At 39.7% G+C, this 17,564-nt stretch overlaps 1 protein-coding gene across 1 annotated transcript; it reads left to right on the forward strand.

Moving 5' to 3' along the window:
* The first annotated feature begins 8,491 nt into the window (after positions 1-8,491).
* On the forward strand, positions 8,492-15,872 carry LOC131324480 (flavonoid 3',5'-hydroxylase 2-like). Its single transcript, XM_058356456.1, has 2 exons — positions 8,492-9,410; positions 15,193-15,872. The coding sequence occupies exons 1-2, from the start codon at positions 8,502-8,504 to the stop codon at positions 15,823-15,825; spliced, it is 1,542 nt and encodes a 513-aa protein (XP_058212439.1). The 5' UTR covers positions 8,492-8,501; the 3' UTR covers positions 15,826-15,872.
* The last annotated feature ends 1,692 nt before the right edge of the window (positions 15,873-17,564 follow it).

Here is a 17,564-nt window from a genome sequence, read left to right on the forward strand (position 1 = left end):
ACAAAAATCTTTTTGAAAAAGATGTTCCTCCTTCTAGCCATTCTAAATTGACATGTCATTATTGTGGTAAAATTGGTCATATTTCTCCTACATGTCCTATGAAAGGATACTCATCTTCTAATGCAAAAAAGGTTTGGGTTCCTAAGAACCGTATCAATGCTAACCTTCAAGGACCCAAGATGATTTGGGTACCAAAAGTCAAGAATTGATGTGCTATTGTAGGTATGCTTCAAAAGTTCTCTCAAGGAAGGAAGTTGGTACCTTGATAGTGGATGTTCAAGACACATGACCGGTGACAAGAGGGCTTTCAATTCTCTTTCGTCTAAAGATGGTGGACATGTCACATTTGGAGACAACAACAAAGGTAAAATCATAGGAATCGGCAATATAGGTAATTCTCCTATTATTGAAGATGTTTTACTTGTTAATGGTTTAAAACACAATCTTCTTAGCATAAGTCAATTATGTGATAGAGGAAATCGTGTTATCTTTGAAAAATCCAAATGTATCATTGAAAATGACAAAAGCAACAAGACACTCTTCGTTGGACAAAGATTTGAAAATGTATATGTTTTTAATCTCAATGATTTAAGTAATTGTGATATAAAATGTTTTTCCGCTTTGAGTGAAAATAGTTGGCTTTGGCATAGGCGCCTAGGACATGCAAGTATGGATGCTATTTCAAAACTCTCTAGAAAAAATTTGGTAAAAGGTCTTCCTAAAATCAAATTTGAAAAAGATAGACTTTGTGGTCCTTGCCAACAAGGAAAACAAACCAAGGTTTCTTTTAAGTCCAAAAATGTTGTTTCAACTACTAGACCTTTGCAATTACTTCATATGGATTTGTTTGGACCAACTCGCTCTCCAAGTCTTTGTGGAAACTATTATTGTCTTGTTGTTGTTGATGATTTCTCTAGATATACATGGGTGATGTTCCTAGCTCATAAGAATGAGGCTTATCCTAATTTCACTAAACTTTGTAGAAGAGTTCAAAATGAAAAAGGCTTTGTTATTTCTAACATTCGTACGGATCATGGAAAAGAACTTGACAATTCTTTATATGAAAAGTTTTGTGATGAACATGGTATTGGTCATAACTTTTCCGTACCTCGTACTCCTCAACAAAATGGAGTAGTAGAGAGAAAAAATCGTACTCTGGAAGAAATGGCCCGCACTATGCTTTGTGAAAACTCTTTGCCAAAATATTTTTGGGCGGAAGCCGTTAATACCTCATGCTATATTTTGAATCGAGTTTTAATTAGGCCTATCCTCAAGAAAACTCCTTATGAGCTTTGGAATGGTAGAATACCCAACATTAATTACTTTCATGCCTTCGGTTGTAAATGTTATGTATTAAACAATGAAAAAGATAACTTGGGTAAATTTGATTCAAAATCGGATGAAGGCATCTTTATTGGTTACTCTCTTACTAGCAAAGCATATAGAATTTATAATAAGCGCACTAATCTTGTTGAAGAATCTATTCACGTTTCCTTTGATGAATCTAATCCTTGTGCTACTAAGGATGTTGTTGATAATGATGACTTAGAGATTACACATAAGATTCATGACTTGAAAATTCAAGAAAAAGTTGATGGTGATACTCAAGTAGAAAGCTCTCAAATCAAAGAAGATGAAGTTATTAATCAACCTCAAGATGCCATGGGAGACAACCAAGATCTTTCCAAGGATTGGAGATTCGTGCAAAACCATCCAAAGGACTTGATTCTTGGAGAAGTTTCGAAAGGGGTAACCACTCGCTCGTCTCATAGAAATTTTTGTGAAAATCAAGCTTTTGTTTCTCAAATTGAGCCTAAAAACTTTCCGGAAGCTCAAGATGATGAAAATTGGATTTTGGCCATGCAAGATGAGTTAAATCAATTTGAAAGGAATAAAGTTTGGGCATTAGTACCTAAGCCTCTTGATCACACTATTATAGGTACTAAATGGGTTTTTCGTAACAAGCTAGATGAATCCGGAAATATTGTTAGGAATAAAGCTAGACTTGTTGCTCAAGGTTATAATCAAGAAGAAGGTATTGATTTTGAAGAAACTTTTGCACCGGTAGCTAGATTAGAGGCTATTCGCATATTACTTGCCTTTGCATCTTTCAAAAATTTCAAGCTTTATCAAATGGATGTGAAAAGTGCATTTTTGAATGGGTTCATAAATGAGGAAGTTTATGTCAAACAACCTCCCGGCTTTGAAGATCATGTATACCCCGATCATGTTTTTAAACTCTCAAAAGCTCTATATGGTTTGAAGCAAGCACCACGTGCATGGTATGATAGACTTAGTTCATTCTTGCTTGACAATGGCTTTACTCGTGGAAAAAATTGATACTACTCTTTTCATTAAAACCAAAGGTAAAGATATGCTCATTATTCAAATATATGTTGATGATATTGTCTTTGGTGCCACTAATGATAATATGTGCAAAGAGTTTGCTAAGTGTATGCAAGGTGAGTTTGAAATGAGTATGATGGGGGAGCTTAACTTCTTCCTCGGACTTCAAATCAAGCAAACTAATGAGGGGATCATAATCAACCAAGCCAAGTATGCGAAAGAACTTATTAAGAAGTTTGGCATGGAAGGATCAAAGCCAATGAGCACACCAATGAGCATATCAACTAAGCTAGACAAAGATGAGAATGGTAAGGCCGTCAATGAAAAGATGTATCGAGGTATGATCGGCTCATTACTTTATCTCACGGCAAGTAGACCTGATATAATGTTTAGTGTCTGCATGTGTGCTAGATTTCAATCATGTCCTAAAGAATCGCATTTAAAAGCTATTAAACGTATTTTTAAATATGTTGCCGGTTCTCATGACTTAGGATTGTTTTATCCACGTGGAGTTGCATTTGATTTAATTGGTTATTCGGATGCGGATTTTGGAGGTTTCAAAGTTGATCGTAAAAGTACAAGTGGGACTTGCCAATTTCTAGGGCACTCTCTAGTGTCTTGGCATAGCAAGAAACAAAATTCCGTAGCTCTATCTACCGCCGAGGCGGAATATGTAGCGGCCGGAAGTTGTTGTGCCCAAATATTGTGGATCAAACAACAAATGGAGGATTTCAATTTGCAATATGATCATATTCCTATTAAATGTGATAATACTAGTGCAATTAGCTTAACCAAGAATCCAATTCAACATTCTCGAACAAAACATATTGAGATTAGACATCATTTTATAAGAGATCATGTTCAAAAAGGGGATATTGAACTTAACTTTATTAGTACCGACAAGCAATTGGCGGACATTTTCACAAAACCCCTTGGTGAAGAACAATTTTGTTTCATTCGACGAGAACTCGGCATGTCTAATCATTTATGAAAAAGTTTTGTGTTCTTGATGTCAAAAGTTTTTTTTTGGATTCAATGTTGAGTTGATTGAATTCGTAAATATCATACTTGATGAAGAGTACAAATGATCTTGATAAAGAAATCACCCTCCAAACATTTTATCATATGTTTCATTTTCCTGTGTTTGGTATGCAGAAAATCAGTTTTATGGTCTTTAATGCTACTCCTCTTAAACGTTTTCTGGACTTAACCTGCATTTGTCAGCCGGATATCCGAACACAATTTTCTTCCCCTATTCTTGTCCTAATCGGCGCCGCATCCCCTATCCTATCTCTATTCGGTGCCGCATCCCCTATTATCTCTCTTTCGGCGCAGCATTTCAAACAATTCGGCGCAGCATTTCAAACAATTCGGCGCAGCATTTCAAACAATTCGGCAATCTCATACTCTATAAATTCAACAACACAATCTCTATCTCTTCATCTATCTATCTTTCCTTCTCTCTCGGCCTAAATCTCTCATCAAGCAATGGCAAACATACCGCAAGGGTTACCGTTTGAGTTTTACGAAAGAGATGCCGAACGAGCAGAGTTCAGGTTGTTTATCCAAACCATTTGGATGCAACTCTTTATCTTCATTCTGCTGTGTGCGTTACTTACCATGAGAATACCACCATGGTTCGGATGGAATGTAAATGTGGATACTCTGTGGTATTGGATTGGCATTATAGCTGCCGTTGTAGCAGCCATTATTCGAGAATACGAAAATCAAGGACGCCAAGCTCTCAATGAACGAAGATAGAGTGCTACAGGGCAAGAGCGGCATGGTGCTGGAACCATGGCCCTATTGTTTTTCTCTTTTTAGTTTTTTTTTATGATGTCACAGGGGGAGAAAAAGCCAAGTTTTAATTGATCTATTTTGTCATTTTGGGCAAATTTAAAAAATTGCTTGCTATGATCTGATGATTATTGCTATTACTCGTTGATCATAGATAACTGCTTTGGTGCATGTATTAAGGGGGAGATTGGCATAACTCCTACTTGAATAAAAACTATCATTTTGTGTCATCATCAAAAAGGGGGAGATTGTTGAAAAATGTATGCATTATAATTTGTGAAAATTTATATGCATCTCTATTAATTATTTTGATGATTAATTCAATGATATTTTTATTCGGCAAATACAAAATTATCGAAAAGTCGATTCCCGAATTAAATATTTTCGTGACCTTGAAATATAGCATAAAGTCTCTTGGATTCATGATTTATATTTACAAAGACTTTATTGAGCTCAATACATGCTTTAACGGTTTATTTAGATGAAATTGTGAGCCACAGGTTGACGAACCGGCTGACAAGCCGGCTGTCTGAACAGAAAGCTGTGACAACCGGACGACCACCCGGATGACCACTCTATCAAACGGCTAGTTTCCAACGGCTAGTTTCAAACGGCTAGTTTCCAACGGCTAGTTCCAACGGCTAGTTTTCAACGGCTAGGAAGCATATGGATGGCTATATAAGGCATCAAGAACTCATTAATGAGTACACACACAAGCTACAACATTTCATATTATTGCAAGAGCAAATTCTCAAAAGATCAAAGCCAAAAATTCTCATTGTTCTTCCACTTTCATATTATTCTTGAGAGAAAATTTGTACAAGTCGTGAGCGATAATTTTCATACCTTCTTCACATACTTGTATTTCCTAAGTGAGTGTTTGAGTCAAACACTTGAAAGCTTAGAAGACCAAATTCGGGTTGGAATTTGGGTGTTATTGTTTTTGAGAAGTTTTCGGAGAAAATTCTTGCGGTTGTGCTAGCTCCTCGGGAAAGCTAGAGGCATTCGGTTCTTGTAAGCACCCGCAAGACTTACAAGTTGTAATCTTTTAAAGATTAGTCTAACCTTCAAGTAATTGCTTGAGGAGAAGTGGAGTAGGGCCGGACCGTGGACAAATCCGGACCGAACCACTATAAACGGGTTCTATCTCTCTATCTCTCTATTTTGATTGCATACTTATTGTTTGCATATATTGTTAGAGATAAATTTTTATTGGTAATTATTACTAGCAATCCTATTCACCCCCCCTCTAGGTTGCATAATTTGGGTAACAGGATCTATCTGCCTGCATAAATCATTTAGATTCGGAAAATGCTTTGGATCAATCGATACATGGTTTCACTTGCATCACGTGGGACACTGGGACCCACACGCCTCAGACGACTTTGAACACATCTATATCACTATAAGAAAAATCACAATAGCTGACGAGAAAAAAAATTTCGTCACCAAAAGTTACTATAGGTGATGAGAACATATTATAACTGACGAAAAAGTAACTTTCAGAGACAATTTTCGTTACCCATAAGTTGTCAAGGAAAGTCCCTTTTTGTCACCTATAGTTACTTTTGGTGACGGAAATTTTGTTGTTTCGTCACCTATAGTAAAAATTAAATTTCATCACCATTTTTTTCGTCAACTATTGTGATTTTTCTTGTAGGTTGAATTCCGTGTGTGAACATCTGTGCTTGTTAGAGTTTAAAATCCTTGCATAAAACATGAAAATATTATTGCTTGTAAAAATTAAAGAAATTAAGGAAGGTAATAACGTAACATTTGATTCTATCTTCTCTAGATCATCTTCAATTACGTTCATTATTTTCATAGATGACGATGTTTTCATGAACCCCACTTGGCCCCCTTCTCTGTTGGTGGTATAGAGAAAAACTGAAATTCAATTACAAAAAGCATACTGAAATTCACTCCCTGATAAACCAATTACAAGCAGAGCCGGCCTTGACCTTAAGCAAAATTGTAGCAAGTATGTTGTGATTGACGTTCTCGAAAATATGTAATGTCTAATACATTCTCGAAAATATGAATCTACTAAAACCCTTTTGAAAGAAATGATAGCGAGTATGTTGCTTTGTTCGGTTAACATTTGAGTTTTAGTTTTAGTTTTGTTTTCAATCATTATCCTATTTTTTTCTCCAATCATTACCCTATTTTTTCAATTATTACTTTCTCATCTCTCTCCAATCATTACCCATATCTTCAATCATTACTCTATTTCTCTTTCCACCTACTACCAAAACGAAACTAAACTAAACTCCCAACCAAACAAAACTGTTGTGGTTGACGCTCTCGAAAATATATTGTTCTTCAGGATGAAATGATGAGATTTTCTATCATAGTTTTAAATTTGAAGGAATATTATTCAAGTAAACAGGGTTTGCAATGTAGTTAAATTTTCTTAAAGCTTTGTCCTTAATTCCATAAGCTAACTAGACAAAAAATAAAAAAGTACTAGTTATTAACATGAATGTGAAATTAACACATGTAGACCATCAACAATAAAGATGGAAAGAGAACGCAGAATATAAAACTTACACCAATAGATTTTTTTTTTCCTTTCTTTTTTCATTTTTTTATTTTATAAGTTTTATTTGAGGTAATGTGTTAGGTGTTCAAATATAAATTACTTGTATTGATGGACTGTAATTGGGTTGTGATTAAGTGTTCAATTAATTTTGGGTTGGATCGATGTTCAATTCTTTTTGGATTAGGTGTTCAAGAATATTAGAATTAGGTGTTCATTTATATTTGAGTTGGGTGGAATAAGTTATTCATGGAGGCGCGCAATCTCACCCCTACGATTCGACAATCAATGGTTGAGATATGTTTTTAAGCTTTGACCGGTAATAAATATCTCTACTAGTTTGTTTTTAATTCGGATCGTCCAAAACGCTTTTGAACGCGCGAGATTAAGCTCCGTAAAACTTATTCGTGATTTCTTCGTGAGTAAGTTATTCTCGGTCAAAAAAGGTTAGCTCATAATTAATACATGTATTCTAAGCAATAAAAATGGTTTGAGTGTTGGTAATTGACCATTAAAACTCTACAACAGAGCCGCCTCTGAGGCTGGTCCCGTGAAGTTCATTCGACTCGAACTGGACTGGGACTAGAAACAAACTTTGTTCGTTAGTGCGATAGTCGTCTACATTGAAAGCACGAGCGATAGGTATTTCTGATTTATGTTGTGTGCAAATCCGAAGCCACTGAATCTTGAGAGCTGCTAATGATATAGCAAAAGCCGTACAGCAGTGGAGTACAGATGGTTTTTGCGCCTGTCTCGAGTCCTGCAAAAATGATCAGAGTTACTCATTTTGTTCAAAACATATTATTTACGGTCTCTGTAAAAAATCATCTCAATCCGATATCGGTAAAGGCGTTTACGAATCATCCAATTTTGGATCAGAATTTATACTCGGCTGCTGTACAACATTTGCTATACCTCAATCTTTACTGCTTAATCTTAGCTACTCTATATTGAGACAGGATCTTTTGTGCCGAAAATCTGTAACGACCCATTCCATCTTTGTACAATATTGTCCGCTTTGGACGCGCAAAGCCCATAGACTTCCCTGTAGGTCACCCATTTCTCGACTACCCCAGGATGAACACACTTAATTGTGAAGTTTCTATGCACTTTGGTCTGCCTTCACGGCTTTAAAAGGCCTTATACAAGTAAGAGGGATCTTTTCTTATAAACCATGACTTGCCCCCTCCCGTCCGGACGAAGCCTGCTATCCTGCAGTACCGCCGGCCACTGGAAAGCGGGGTGTCACAAAACCTCTTTGCGTTTGTGCCAAGGAGTTTTCTTGCTGTAAAATTTAAAATATTAAAAAAAATCACAACATTCAACGACCGAAAAATTTCTCAATACGAAAACACAAAAATTTTCGGGTCAGAGGAGATCGGACTCTTCTATAGCATCAGTCAGTTAAATCAATTCTTTATTAGTTTGACACCATCCTCAAACAATACCCCCACCTACTTTTTACGCCTCCACGAAGCACCTGATTCTTTTTGCTTCTCCTACTAGAGAATATCTTATCGGAGATTTCTGTAACCAAGAGTATACAATGCTCAATCCCGCTCGTTCAAAGTATTTTGAACAATCTAGATTTTTAAATGACTTTTTCGGGAAAGAGTTTTTCGAAAAGATTTGTTTAAAATCGATCCGGACCATTAATTACGGAGCTGGTTGGATGAGATTGTCCGTCTCAGTAAAAAGTTGTTAATTAATGGTGGAGCCGTGAATAAAAGACAATCTCCTCCTACTAACATTCTCAGAGGCCCTATATATACATTCGGTCGTTACATTTTCCAGCACATCTAGCTAAGGCATTCACAAAATGGCCATATACATAATCTGGTTTAGGGAGATTGCAGCAGCAACTCTAGTCTTTTTTCTCACCAGGTTCTTCCTCGGTTCCCTCCTCCTCCTCCTCCTCAAACCCGCCCGTAAACTCCCGCCCGGTCCGAAAGGATGGCCGGTCATTGGCGCCTTACCCCTTCTCGGAACCATGCCTCATGTCGCCCTGGCCCAAATGGCCAAGAAATATGGACCCATCGTCTACCTGAAAATGGGCACTTGCGACATGGTGGTGGCCTCGACTCCAGCGTCGGCCCGAGCCTTCCTGAAAACCCTGGACACGAATTTCTCGAACCGTCCACCCAATGCCGGCGCAACCCTCTTGGCCTACGACAGCCAAGACTTGGTCTTCGCCGACTATGGCCCGAAGTGGACGTTGTTGCGTAAGCTGTGCAAGGTGCACATGCTCGGCGGAAAAGCGCTCGATGACACGGCCCATGTCCGGGCCACAGAGCTGGGGTACATGCTCCGGGCCATGGTCGACTCGAGCAAACGGGGCGAGCCGGTGGTTATATCGGAGCTGATGACTTACGCCATGGCCAACATCGTAGGGCAGGTGATCATCGGGCGTCGCGTGTTTGTCACGCACGGTTCGGAGTCGAACGAGTTCAAGGACATGGTGGCGGAGCTCATGACCAAAGCCGGACTGTTCAACGTGGGCGATTTTATACCGTCGATTGCGTGGATGGACCTGCAAGGGATCGTCGGTCGCATGAAGAAGATGCACAGCAAGTGGGATGCTTTGATAACGAAGATGGTAACGGAGCACGCCGAGTCGGCCCACGAGCGTCGAGGGAGCCCGGATTTTCTCGATGTTCTTATGGCTAATAGAGAGCAAAATTCGAAGGGCACTGGACTTAGCGTCACCAACATTAAAGCACTCCTTTTGGTACGTGATCTTGGGCTCTCACTCGTAAGCCAATTCGTAATTCAGAAATTCTACGTGCACAGATTTTCGTGAACTGATCTCGATGCATGCGTTGGAACTGTTCGATATGTGTTTTCTCATTGAAAATAGTGAAGGATCCATGCATATCGGACGGTTCTGGCCCATTAGTAATTTAGAAACTCTACGTGCACATATTATCACGTATAGATCTTGATGAATGTGTTAGAATTGTTCGATACGTTTTTTCTCATGGAAAATAATGTAAGGACATGTGTATATCGGACGATTCTTGATACATCTGTGTTTGACAAATTAACCAGTGGTAATTTAGAAACTCTACGTGCACAATTTAACGTGTACAGATCTCGACGCATGTGTTAGAATTGTTCGATTTGTGTTTCGAAAACAATGAAGGATACATGTATATTGGACGGTTCCAGAGACATATCTGTTTGATAAGCCAAATTATCGTGTACAGATCTTGAACCATGTACATATGTTAGAGTTGTTCAATTAATACTTGGTTTCTTATTGAAAACCACATATATCGGACAGTAAACACCTCTGTGCTTGATCGAATATGTACACATAAATGTTTGCAAATACTCCTAACTGTTGTAACGAACGCTATAAACGCAAGCTAAGAACGAGAAATTGAAAAAACTAAACAAGAAATCACAAAGACACAAGATATACGTGGTTCCCCAAGTTGGGTACGTCCACGGGCGAGGAGGGAGAGGATTCACTAACCAACGTGAAGAAGAGATACAAAGAGCCGGCTATGATCCGTAACTCGTCTAGAAAGGCCACCAATATGACAGCCCCAAAAGGATACAATAGAAGTTCCCCAAAAGCCCTATTTATAATAGGCTACATAAATAGGAGCAACATAGTTAACCAATGTGGGACTAAAGAATACAAGGCATAAACAAGGCATTCCCAACAATTCTCCACCTTGACTTGAATTCCACCGAACCAAATCACCAAATATAGCTATCCCCTTCTAACCTCTCACTCGCCAAACGCCCCCGAGGGGCGATCAACTGCAAATACCAAGCAAGCCCAAGCAATGCTTGAACTTGGCAACTGGAACCGGTTTAGTCAACATATCTGCTGGGTTATCTGCCGTACCCACTTTCTTCACCTCAACTTGCTTCTGTGAGATGATATCCCGAACGAAGTGATACCTGACATCGATATGCTTGGTCCTCTCATGATACATCAGATTTTTAGTCAAATGTATAGCACTCTGCGAATCACAAAATACTGAACTCACACCCTGTGTAAGACCAAGCTCACAAAGCAAACCTCTCATCCACAATGCCTCCTTCACAGCTTCAGCAATGGCCATATACTCCGCTTCTGTTGTAGACAGCGCAACTGTAGCCTGTAAAGTAGCTTTCCAACTAATGGCACTTCCGGACAGAGTAAAGACATAACCTGTCAGAGACCTCCTCTTATCGTGGTCACCGGCAAAATCCGAATCAACATAACCAACAGCATGATCACCAGAATTGACAATCCCAAACAATAGACCAACACCTGCAGTTCCGCACAAATACCGTAGTATCCATTTCACAGCCTCCCAATGTGCCTTTCCTGGACGCCCCATATAACGACTAACGACACTAACTGCATGTGAAATATCAGGACGAGTACATACCATGGCGTACATAAGGCTCCCAACTGCGCACGAATATGGAACCTGAGACATATACTTCTCCTCATCCTCCGACTGTGGTGACAACTCAGCTGAAAGTCGAAAGTGTGCTGCCAAAGGGGTACTGACTGGCTTCGAGTTCTGCATGGCAAAGCGCTCAAGCACTTTAAGAACATAAGACTTCTGATTCAAAAATAGTTTGCCAGCTACTCGATCTCTGCAAATCTCCATACCCAAAATACGTTTTGCTGCACCCAAATCTTTCATCTCAAATTCACCACCTAACTGTTGTTTCAACCTGTTGATTTCTGATACACTCTTGGCAGCAATAAGCATATCATCAACATACAACAGTAGATAAACAAATGAACCATCTGAAAGTTTTCGAAAATACACACAACTGTCATACTCACTCCTAGAATATGACTGGCTTATCATAAAAGTATCAAACCGCTTATACCACTGCCTAGGGGATTGTTTGAGGCCATACAAAGACTTACGAAGTAAACAAACGTGATCCTCCTTACCAGAAACAACAAATCCCTCAGGCTGACGCATATAAATCTGTTCTTCAAGCTCGCCGTGCAAAAACGCAGTTTTGACATCAAGTTGCTCTAACTCAAGATCATAACATGCAACAATAGCAAGTAAAGTGCGAATGGAACTATGTTTTACAACTGGTGAAAATACCTCATTGTAATCAACACCCTCCTTCTGGCTGTATCCTTTCGCCACTAGCCGAGCTTTAAACCGAGCGTCTTCTACCCCTGGAATACCTGGTTTGCGCTTGAAGATCCACTTGCATCCAACAATCCTCTTCCCTTTCAGCGGTTCTACTAACTCCCATGTCTGATTCTTCTGAAGAGACTCAATCTCCTCATTCATAGCAACAAACCACTGTGCAGACTCAGCGCTCAAAATAGCTTCCGTATAGCTTGAAGGCTCCTCATACTCAACTGTTTCAGCAACTGATAAAGCATAGGCCACCATCTCAGAATAAGCCGAATACCTTTCAGGAGGCCGAATCTCCCTCCTTGGCCTATCTTTAGCAATAGTGCGTGGTTGCTCAACTAACGCATCAACCTCTGTGTCTGAACTCTTGAACTCCTCTTCAATTTGCTTCTCAATATGCTTCTTCCCTGAGTCGAAAGATTCACCCATAAACTCCACCTGCTTTGGAACACTATGTTCCTGAACTGTATCATCAACCTGCTTAGACCCCTTAATCAGATAATTTTCATCAAAAGTCACATCCCTACTGATCAAAAACTTCAAATCATCAGAGCACCATAACCTGTACCCTTTGACACCTGCTGCATAACCCAAGAAAATACACTTCTTGGCCCGTGGCTCCAATTTACCCTCATTGACATGAGCGTAAGCTGGACACCCAAAAACACGCAACACAGAATAATCAGCTGGATGACCTGACCATACCTCAAACGGAGTCTTACACTCAATAGCAGTCGACGGAGACCTGTTCACCAAATAGCATGTTGTGGAAACGGCTTCAGCCCAAAATTCTTTGCCCAATCCGGAATTGGACAACATACAACGTGCCTTCTCCAAAAGAGTCCTGTTCATTCGTTCAGCCACACCATTCTGCTGAGGGGTTTTTCTCACTGTGTGATGCCTCACAATGCCCTCATCACTGCAGAACCTATCAAACTCACCAAGACAAAACTCCATACCATTGTCAGTTCTCAAACGTTTTATTTTCTTACCAGTCTGATTCTCAATCAAAGTTTTAAACTGTTTGAATGTATTAAAGGCGTCACTCTTATGTTTCAACATATACACCCAAACTTTACGAGAGAAATCATCTATAATACTCATAAAATATCGAAAACCACCTTTAGAAGTTACCTCTGCGGGACCCCAAAGATCCGAGTGAAAATAATCCACCGTGCCTTTGGTGCGATGAACAGCTGTACTGAATTTTACCCTGCACTGCTTGCCGTAAACACAATGCTCACAGAAATCCAGCTTCTCAATTTTCTGGCCACATAGCAAACCCTGTTTGCTCAAAACTGTCATCCCCCTCTCGCTCATATGCCCAAGGCGCATATGCCACAAACGAGTCAACTCTGAATCTGAAACCTTGGATGAAGCAACCGTTGCTGCAGCACCTATAACTGTACTGCCCTGGAGTGTATAGAGGTTACCACGCTTCTGACCCTTCATCAGTACTAATGCACCCCTTGAGACTTTCAAAACTCCACCTTCACCGAGGAATTTGCAACCATGAGAATCAAGAGCACCCAGGGATATAAGATTTTTCTTCAAATCCGGAACATGTCGAACCTCAGATAAAGTCCTAACAATACCATCATGCATCCTAAGCTGAATCGTTCCTGAACCAACAGTCTTACAGGCCATGTTGTTGCCCATCAAAACTGTACCACCATTGACCGCCTTATAAGTAGAAAACCACTCTCTATGCGGACACATATGGTATGAACATCCAGAATCTAGAACCCACTCGGTATTAGAGCGAGAATCGCCCTCTGTAACTGATAACACATTATCTGACTCATCTGAACTTTCAGCAATTCCAGCAATTACTTTACCCCCTTTCTGGTCTTCTTTTTCCTTCTCCTTGAGTTTTAAACAGTCACTTTTCCAGTGCCCGGGTTTCTTGCAATAATTACACTTTCCCTTCTTCTTACCTGATGACCTGGATCTTCCCCTATTACTCGACTCCTCCCTTCCTGTTGTTCTTCCCCTAACAAACAAACCCTCCGCATGTGCATCACCCTCACCTGACACTTTTTTCCTCAATTCTTTCGAATAAAGGCTGGCCTTAACATCCTCCATAGATATTGTGTCTTTGCCATACAATAGGGTTGTAACAAAGTGCTCATACGAAAGTGGTAAAGAACATAGCAAAATTAGGGCTTGGTCCTCATCCTCAATTTTACTATCAATATTTTTCAGATCCATAATAATACGGTTGAACTCGTCTAAATGATCTTTAACAGGTATACCTTCTCGCATACGAAATGTATAAAGACGTTGTTTGAGATATAACCTGTTGGTGAGCGACTTCGTCATATATATGCCTTCCAACTTCAGCCAAATTCCTGCTGCTGAAGTTTCTTCTTCCACCTCGCGAAGAACGTCATCTGCCAGACTCAACTGAATAGAACTTAGAGCTTTGGCATCCATATCATCCCAATCTTCCTCTTTGATTTCAGAACTAGTCTTGCCTAACAAAACCTTGTGCAATCCTTGTTGGGTTAACAAAGCCTTCATCTTTACTCTCCAAAGACTGAAACTGCTGCTCTGCCCATCAAACTTCGCAATCTCGAATTTAGCCGCCATAGCCACAATCGGAAACGAAACCCTAGTTTTTGCAACCTAAGGCTCTGATACCAATTTGTTGTAACGAACGCTATAAACGCAAGCTAAGAACGAGAAATTGAAAAAACTAAACAAGAAATCACAAAGACACAAGATATACGTGGTTCCCCAAGTTGGGTACGTCCACGGGCGAGGAGGGAGAGGATTCACTAACCAACGTGAAGAAGAGATACAAAGAGCCGGCTATGATCCGTAACTCGTCTAGAAAGGCCACCAATATGACAGCCCCAAAAGGATACAATAGAAGTTCCCCAAAAGCCCTATTTATAATAGGCTACATAAATAGGAGCAACATAGTTAACCAATGTGGGACTAAAGAATACAAGGCATAAACAAGGCATTCCCAACACTAACATTATGTGGCCGGCAGTAATTCCTATACTGTTAATTTCTCGATGTTAGATATGTGGACCACATATTTCATTAAAGGAAAGGGATAAGGTATAGACTACGTCTAAAAAATACAAAGGCACACAAATCAAGAGAATTTTTTCGATGTTAATTCCTATACTGTTAATTTCTCGATGTTAGATCTGTGGACCACATATTTCACTAAAGGAAAGGCATAAGGTATTGACTACGTCTAAAAAATACAAAGGCACACAAATCAAGAATTTTTTTTCCTGATTAATCAAGATAGTTAGGCCTGGTTACATGCATCTCAACTTTATTTCTGAGAGACTAATTTTTTCGACCCTAAGCAGGGGCTATCTATGATCACATAACTGTTTCCATTAATTATTTTCTCTCTGTTGATAGAATCTATTTACCGCCGGTACCGATACATCCTCCAGCGTGATCGAATGGGCACTGGCTGAAATGGTGCTGAATCCCGCCATCCTCAAACGGGCACAACAAGAGATGGATCAGGTCATTGGAAAAGACAGGAGATTACAAGAGTCCGACGTGCCGAAACTGCCTTACCTGCAAGCCATATGCAAAGAAACCTACCGGAAGCACCCTTCCACCCCGCTCAACCTCCCCCGGATCTCGTCCGAAGCGTGTGAGGTGAACGGCTACTACGTGCCCAAGAACACGAGGCTGAGCGTGAACATATGGGCGATCGGGAGGGACCCCGACGTCTGGGAAAACCCCCTGGAGTTCGACCCGGAGAGGTTCATGAGCGGGAAGAACGCGAAGATGGACCCGCGGGGGAACGACTTCGAGCTGATTCCGTTCGGGGCGGGGCGGAGGATATGCGCGGGGACCAGGATGGGGGTCGTGATGGTGGAGTACTTTCTGGGCACGTTGGTGCACTCGTTCGACTGGAAATTGCCGGATGGAATGGCTGAGCTGAACATGGATGAGGCCTTTGGCCTTGCTTTGCAGAAGGCCGTGCCTCTGGCGGCTATAGTTACCCCGCGGTTGCATTCAAGTGCTTATGCTATGTAGCTAGCTAGGTTGCAGTTGTAGCTAGGTCCTAGTGTGTTTTGTGTTGTTTTGTTGCCCTCGCTGTCTGGAGGGATTGTGCTGGTTGTGCCTGTTTTTTTTGTCTTCCTAGATTGTATCTGTTCTTCTTATTTCTGGGGTATGCGGCCCTTAATTAGAACGTGTAGCTGGTTTCGTTTTAATGCAATAACTTGCCTAATAAGGTACTTTTAGGTGGACAGTGTGGTGGAAAAACAATTATGTTACACCACGGTTATACCGATCGGTATATTGCACGTCTACGTGGGCTCACTCTGGACCTCACAAAATTACAGAAAATACTTATAAATTTTAATGGGCCTTGTAAGAAAACATACCTACTGATAAAAACATACTTACCGATATGCGATTGAGTTGATTTTTGCAGGGTTTCATAAAAAATATTTTAAAATTTATGGGTATTTTTATGTATATTTTGTGGGACCCGGCCAGAGTAGGGCCCATGTAGGCGTGCGGTATAACTGTGCGGTGAGTGTAGACTTTTTGGTGGGAAAAACCATGGAACGTAAGTTTCGAAGCACGTTTTAAAACTGTATATGCTTCTGTTTGAGCTTGTCCCATATCGATTAATAATCACCTCCAAAACAAGTATTTGAGCTTAGGCTGCCTCTCAACTTATTGCCAATTGATTATAAGTTAGATGATTTAACATAATATCAGAGTTAGGTTTTTGGAGGCTTTTGGATAAAACTCTATTTTGTTAATGGTTGGTTCTCCCTTTGTTTGTCGTATATTTCTTTTAAGTAAAAAAAAAATCGAGACGAATCAACAATCCACAAAAAATTGGTTCAAAACTAAACATGAAAAAAAATTCAAATAAGAACAAAACGTTATCTTTGAGAAAAAAGTTAAGTGGAATTAAGCCTAGTTTATCATTTCTCTTTCTTGTTGGCTTGTGGTAATAAATCGCGGCTCTATCTAGACTTGTACGATCCTGATCGTTTGGGATTTTGAATTTGAATTTGTAGGTAATGAGTGTAGAAAGAAATAGAATTTTGATGATCTGAGCCACTCAATATAATCAGAACGTAATTTTAATGGTACTTGCAAGAAATCAGCAAAAAAAAAAGACCGGAAAAGACTTCATCTGAAAAGTTTTTTATTGAATGGTCCAATAAAAAACTGCTCAAATCAAGCCATTCTCGGTTAGTTTTTTTGCTAGTTTCTCTCAGGCACCCTTAAATCACGTTTTGAACACATTTGAGCGGCTTGGATCATCAAAATTTGATCGAGAACTATAAAATTAAAATTTGGAGGATTTTTTAAGGGTTTTTTTTAAGTGTTTCCGAAACCGCCCCGTATGAATAATGATTAGAGATAGATAGAAAAATGAAATAATAATTGGAGAGAATGTAATGAGTACATTTGAGTAGGAGGAGAAATAAGATAATAATTACAAATCCAAAACCAAAAACCCTTAAACGAACAACTCGAATCTCCTTAATTTCTGTGGGGATTTATGGATCCTGATATTGTCGCTCTGTGACTTATTTTCCGTCCTTGTAAATATGACATGGTCTTGATAAGCTCTTTAGGATGTACCGCACCATTTAATTGCTTCAGCTTATAAATTTTTAAATGTGGTCTTACTCATTGTGAATTGAGATCTCTAAACGGAAAATAAGGGTAATAATTGAAGATATGGGTAATAAATGGAGATCAATAGAGAAAGAAATGAGAATAATAATTAGATAATGAGTAAA

This window comes from Rhododendron vialii, chromosome 4a (genome assembly GCF_030253575.1).
Source record: "Rhododendron vialii isolate Sample 1 chromosome 4a, ASM3025357v1".
Lineage (NCBI taxonomy): Eukaryota > Viridiplantae > Streptophyta > Magnoliopsida > Ericales > Ericaceae > Rhododendron > Rhododendron vialii.